The sequence below is a fragment of the Salvelinus alpinus genome, chromosome 25 (assembly GCF_045679555.1).
Source record: "Salvelinus alpinus chromosome 25, SLU_Salpinus.1, whole genome shotgun sequence".
Lineage (NCBI taxonomy): Eukaryota > Metazoa > Chordata > Actinopteri > Salmoniformes > Salmonidae > Salvelinus > Salvelinus alpinus.
The window spans coordinates 1,075,390-1,081,829 of record NC_092110.1 but is presented as its reverse complement, the minus strand read 5'-3'; the positions used below and the strand labels follow the sequence as shown (position 1 = coordinate 1,081,829).

Below are 6,440 nucleotides of genomic sequence, written 5' to 3'. Positions count from 1 at the left end.
CCACTTGTATCCATCTTCTCAGTCTCTCCACTATCAGATTTTTTTCATAAACATGCTTATCTAAATACTCCTCAGTTCTTTTTCAAGCACACTCATCCGTTTTTCCCGGATCAGATAGAGGGGATTTTCCTAATAGCGATGCTTCGGCCAGATAAGCGCTAATGCGTGAGCAATTTTCCAAAAGCAGCAAGTGGGTGTGTAAATACAGTATATGTTGTCATTCGGGAGTTTTTCCTAGACACTGATCTAAGGTAAGTTTTGAGTTTCCCCTGAGCTTAATTTGGGGAGTTTAAGCTGGTCCTAGATCTGTGCATATGTGTTTGATATGAAGCCTACAGGTGGGAGGGGTCAGAAAGCGCACGAATGAAGGGAGGTAAAAGGACGAGAGAGAAGGAGACTTGGGTAGGGGGAGAACAGTCATTCAGATTCTGCTGCGCTTGAAACGCAAGCCACCTTCCTCGCATTTTTGCGTCGCAATAACTTCTTACTAACTGACTGAAATCAACTTTTTCTCGGCAAAACTGTAACCCATTTCAACGTCTGGAAAATAACGGCAGGCTCATGGATGCGCCTGGAAGTGTCTTATCGCATTTACAAGAATGATAAAGGGAATAGCAGCTGCTTTTGGACATATTTGAAGGGAATATAAGTGCTATCAATCAGGGGACTAATAATATAGATGTTGAAGTGACGGTTTGAGATACCGTCTCACATCCCGCTGTAGCCTAACTATGGGTCGATAGTATGGACTTATCCGATTCTGGAGAGGAAGAGTGCGTCACGGCTGATAGGAATTTACTTCCACACTATTCGTGTGGAATAAAAGTTCATTGACAAACGGGAGGATTCTGCCGCATCACTTTTTTGTTGTTTCTTGCGAAGGCATGGCGGGACCAGTTCTGTTTCTTGTGCTGTGGGTCTTGACATGGTTCGGGGAGGTTCGGTGCGCTTCGTACCCGCAGCGGTATAATCTCTATTCGGGACAGACCCAGGCGCAGCCACAGAACGGCGCCCGGGCAGCGAGCAGACACAGGTAACACACACACACACACACACTCTCTCTCGTCGCACTCACTCTCATGTCAAAGGGTACCAAACACTCACTCTCATCGCACTCAATCTCACGTCAAAGGTTACCAAACATCTGGAAGGAGCTGATGCTGATGCGTCAGCGACAGATCCCAATTCTGTGAAAGGAGTTGCCTTGAAATGTGTGTCTCATTTGCAGTGCAGGTGTAACATGATAAAGGAATTTAGCAGTAAAGAAAACAAGAGATTGTGTTTAAATGACCCACAGCCATTATTTCTATGAGAAACTGAACTATTTTTTATTTTTTTTATTTTATTTCACCTTTATTTAACCAGGTAGGCTAGTTGAGAACAAGTTCTCATTTGCAACTGCGACCTGGCCAAGATAAAGCATAGCAGTGTGAACAGACAACACAGAGTTACACATGGAGTAAACAATAAACAAGTCAATAACATGGTAGAAAAAAAAGAGAATCTATATACAATGTGTGCAAAAGGCATGAGGTAGGCAATAAATCGAATAATTACAATTTAGCAGATTAACACTGGAGTGATAAATCATCAGATGATCATGTGCAAGAAGAGATACTGGTACTGGTGTGCAAAAGAGCAGAAAAGTAAATAAATAAAAGCAGTATGGGGGGTGAGGTAGGTAAATTGGGTGGGTAGTTTACAGATGGACTATGTACAGCTGCAGCGATCGGTTAGCTGCTCGGATAGCAGATTTTTAAAGTTGTTGAGGGAGATAAAAGTCTCCAACTTCAGAGATTTTTGCAATTCGTTCCAGTCGCAGGCAGCAGAGAACTGGAAGGAAAGGCGTCCAAATGAGGTTTTAGCTTTAGGGATGATCAGTGAGATACACCTGCTGGAGCGCGTGCTGCGGGTGGGTGTAGCCATCGTGACCAGTGAACTGAGATAAGGCGGCACTTTACCTAGCATAGCCTTGTAGATGACCTGGAGCCAGTGGGTCTGACGACGAACATGTAGCGAGGGCCAGCCGACTAGGGCATACAGGTCGCAGTGGTGGGTCGTATAAGGTGCTTTAGTAACAAAACGAATGGCACTGTGATAAACTGCATCCAGTTTGCTGAGTAGAGTGTTGGAAGCTATTTTGTAGATGACATCGCCGAAGTCGAGGATCGGCAGGATAGTCAGTTTTACTAGGGTAAGTTTGGCGGCGTGAGTGAAGGAGGCTTTGTTGCGGAATAGAAAGCCGATTCTTGATTTGATTTTGGATTGGAGATGTTTGATATGAGTCTGGAAGGAGAGTTTGCAGTCTAGCCAGACACCTAGGTACTTATAGATGTCCACATATTCTAGGTCGGAACCGTCCAGGGTGGTGATGCTAGTCGGGCGTGCGGGTGCAGGCAGCGAACGGTTGAAAAGCATGCATTTGGTTTTACTAGCGTTTAAGAGCAGTTGGAGGCCACGGAAGGAGTGTTGTATGGCATTGAAGCTCGTTTGGAGGTTAGATAGCACAGTGTCCAAGGAAGGGCCGGAAGTATATAGAATGGTGTCGTCTGCGTAGAGGTGGTTCAGGGAATCGCCCGCAGCAAGAGCAACATCATTGATGTATACAGAGAAAAGAGTCGGCCCGAGAATTGAACCCTGTGGTACCCCCATAGAGACTGCCAGAGGACCGGACAACATGCCCTCCGATTTGACACACTGAACTCTGTCTGCAAAGTAGTTGGTGAACCAGGCAAGGCAGTCATTAGAAAAACCGAGGCTACTGAGTCTGCCGATAAGAATATGGTGATTGACAGAGTCGAAAGCCTTGGCCAGGTCGATGAAGACGGCTGCACAGTAATGTCTTTTATCGATGGCGGTTATGATGTCGTTTAGTACCTTGAGCGTGGCTGAGGTGCACCCGTGACCGGCTCGGAAACCGGATTGCACAGCGGAGAAGGTACGGTGGGATTCGAGATGGTCAGTGATCTGTTTGTTGACTTGGCTTTCGAAGACCTTAGATAGGCAGGGCAGGATGGATATAGGTCTGTAACAGTTTGGGTCCAGGGTGTCTCCCCCTTTGAAGAGGGGGATGACCGCGGCAGCTTTCCAATCCTTGGGGATCTCAGATGATACGAAGGAGAGGTTGAACAGGCTGGTAATAGGGGGTGCGACAATGGCGGCGGACAGTTTCAGAAATAGGGGGTCCAGATTGTCAAGCCCAGCTGATTTGTATGGGTCCAGGTTTTCCAGCTCTTTCAGAACATCTGCTATCTGGATTTGGGTAAAGGAGAAGCTGGGGAGGCTTGGGCGAGTAGCAGCGGGGGGGCGGGGCTGTTGGCCAAGGTTGGAGTCGCCAGGAAGAAGGCATGGCCAGCCATTGAGAAATGCTTGTTGAAGTCTTCGATTATCACGGATTTATCGGTGGTGACCGTGTTACCTAGCCTCAGTGCAGTGGGCAGCTGGGAGGAGGTGCTCTTGTTCTCCATGGACTTTACAGTATCCAAGAACTTTTTGGAGTTAGAGCTACAGGATGCGAATTTCTGCTTGAAAAAGCTGGCCTTTGCTTTCCTGACTGACTGCGTGTATTGGTTCCTGACTTCCCTGAACAGTTGCATATCGCGGGGGCTCTTCGATGCTATTGCAGTTCGCCACAGGATGTTTTTGTGCTGGTCGAGGGCAGTCAGGTCTGGAGTGAACCAAGGGCTATATCTGTTCTTGGTTCTGCATTTTTTGAACGGAGCATGCTTGTCTAATATGGTGAGGAAGTAACATTTAAAGAATGACCAGGCATCCTCAACTGACGGGATGAGGTCAATATCCTTCCAGGGTACCCGGGCCAGGTCGATTAGAAAGGCCTGCTCGCAGAAGTGTTTTAGGGAGCGTTTGACAGTGATGAGGGGTGGTCGTTTAACCGCAGACCCGTGGCGGATACAGGCAATGAGGCAGTGATCGCTGAGATCTTGATTGAAGACAGCAGAGGTGTATTTGGAGGGCAGGTTGGTCAGGATAATGTCTATTAGGGTGCCCATGTTTACGGATTTAGGGTTGTACCTGGTGGGTTCCTTGATGATTTGTGTGAGATTGAGGGCATCAAGCTTGGATTGTAGGACTGCCAGGGTGTTAAGCATATCCCAGTTTAGGTCACCTAACAGAACAAACTCTGAAGCTAGATGGGGAGCGATCAATTCACAGATGGTGTCCAGGGCACAGCTGGGAGCTGAGGGGGGTCGGTAGCAGGCGGCAACAGTGAGAGACTTATTTCTGGAGAGATTAATTTTTAAAATTAGAAGTTCGAACTGTTTGGGCATAGACCTGGAAAGTATGACAGAACTTTGCACGCTATCTCTGCAGTAGATTGCAACTCCTCCCCCTTTGGCAGTTCTATCTTGACGGAAAGTGTTATAGTTGGGTATGGAAATCTCAGAATTTTTGGTGGCCTTCCTAAGCCAGGATTCGGACACGGCAAGGACATCAGGATTGGCAGAGTGTGCTAAAGCGGTGAGTAAGGCAAACTTAGGGAGGAGGCTTCTGATGTTGACATGCATGAGGCCAAGGCTTTTTCGATCGCAGAAGTCAACAAATGAGGGTGACTGGGGACATGCAGGGCCTGGGTTTACCTCCACATCACCCGAGGAACAGAGGAGTAGTAGGATGAGGGTGCGGCTAAAGGCTATCAAAACTGGTCGCCTAGAGCGTTGGGGACAAAGAATAAAAGGAGCAGATTTATGGGCGTGGTAGAATAGATTCTGGGCATAATGTGCAGACAGGGGTATGGAGGGGCGCGGGTACAGCGGAGGCAAGCCCAGGCACTGGGTGATGATAAGAGAGGTTGTATCTCTGGACATGCTGGTCTCAATGGGTGAGGTCACCGCATGTGTGGGGGGTGGGACAAAGGGGGTATCAGAGGTACGGAGAGTGGAACTACAGGGTCCATTGCAAACCAAAACAATGACAATGAAAACTAGCCTGAACAACAGTATGCAAGGCATATTGATATTTGAGAGAGACATACAATAAGGCATAAAGTGATTGCAGGTCTTGATTGGGAGAGCTAGCTAAAACAACAGGTAAGATAACAGCAGCAATAACAGGGTGCTAGTCTGACACAGCAACAACAGGTAAAAATGGCGATGACTAGGCAGAGAGGGTCGGATTAACTACACACAGATCCTGAGTTAAAGCACAGAGCCGACAGATAAGACACAAATAAACAGAATGGAGTACCGTGAATTAATGGACAGTCAAGCATGCATCAGCTATGTAGCCAAGTGATCATAGTGTCCAGGGGGCAGCCGTAGATGGAGCAGAGGAGGCCTCCACTAAGCTAGCACGCGGCGTGTAAAGTTAGTAGCCCGGGGGGTGGTCTGCTCAGACGGAGGGGGTCTGCTCAGACGTGGTTGTGTCGACAGAGAATCCAAGCCAGATGGCGATGGCGAAAGAGAGGTTGTGAATTGTAGAATAGTGTTTGCTAACTGGTGCTAGCTTCGTGGCAGTGGCAGTGGCACTAGCTCTTCAGCTAGCCGGCAGATGGGCCTAGCTCGAGGCTAGCTCAAGGCTAACTGGTGCTTGCTTCGGGACAGAGGTGTTAGCCAGTAGTAGCCACTCGGTTGCAGCTAGCTAGCTGTGATGATACGGTGTAATTGTCCAGAGCTTGCGTCAGGAATCCGGTGATGTGGTAGAGAAAAAGCAGTCCTATATGCTCTGGGTTGATATCGCGCTTGCAGCTAGCCGGCAGATGGGCCTAGCTCGAGGCTAGCTCAAGGCTAACTGGTGCTTGCTTCGGGACAGAGGTGTTAGCCAGTAGTAGCCACTCGGTTGCAGCTAGCTAGCTGTGATGATACGGTGTAATTGTCCAGAGCTTGCGTCAGGAATCCGGTGATGAGGTAGAGAAAAAGCATTCCTATATGCTCTGGGTTGATATCGCGCTGCAGCTAGCCGGCAGTTGGGCCTAGCTCGAGGCTAGCTCAAGGCTAACTGGTGCTTGCTTCGGGACAGAGGTGTTAGCCAGTAGTAGCCACTCGGTTGCAGCTAGCTAGCTGTGATAATACGGTGTAATTGTCCAGAGCTTGCGTCAGGAATCCGGTGATGTGGTAGAGAAAAAGCAGTCCTATATGCTCTGGGTTGATATCGCGCTTGCAGACTGGCAGGTATCGGCCCGGTATTGAAGCTGGCTGTGTCCGAGTTAAGGGCGAAGACCGCGGCAGTGGCTAACTGACTACTAGCTAGTAGCTAGTTATCTGGCTAGCTTCTGATTGTGGTTACGGTTCTAAAGTATATAAAAAATAGCAGGTCCGTACCACATTGGGTGAGGCGGAATGTAGGAATGTATATTCAGTTCCTAGATGGAAAGTGAAATTAAAATAAATACGAAATGTATACGAAAAATACGAATACTATTTACACGGGACAAGACAGGACAAAGACACATCCGACTGCTACGCCATCTTGGATTCATACAA

At 48.1% G+C, this 6,440-nt stretch overlaps 1 protein-coding gene across 1 annotated transcript in view; it reads left to right on the top strand.

Annotated features, from left to right (window-relative positions):
* Nucleotides 1–385: 385 nt before the first annotated feature.
* Nucleotides 386–6,440, top strand: part of LOC139553149 (EMILIN-1-A-like) — an 84,766-nt gene continuing 78,711 nt past the window's right edge. Inside the window, exon 1 of the mRNA XM_071365119.1 lies at nucleotides 386–1,033. Coding sequence (XP_071221220.1) covers nucleotides 885–1,033 — 149 coding nt within the window. The 5' untranslated portion in view covers nucleotides 386–884. The remainder of the gene's footprint in view (nucleotides 1,034–6,440) is intronic.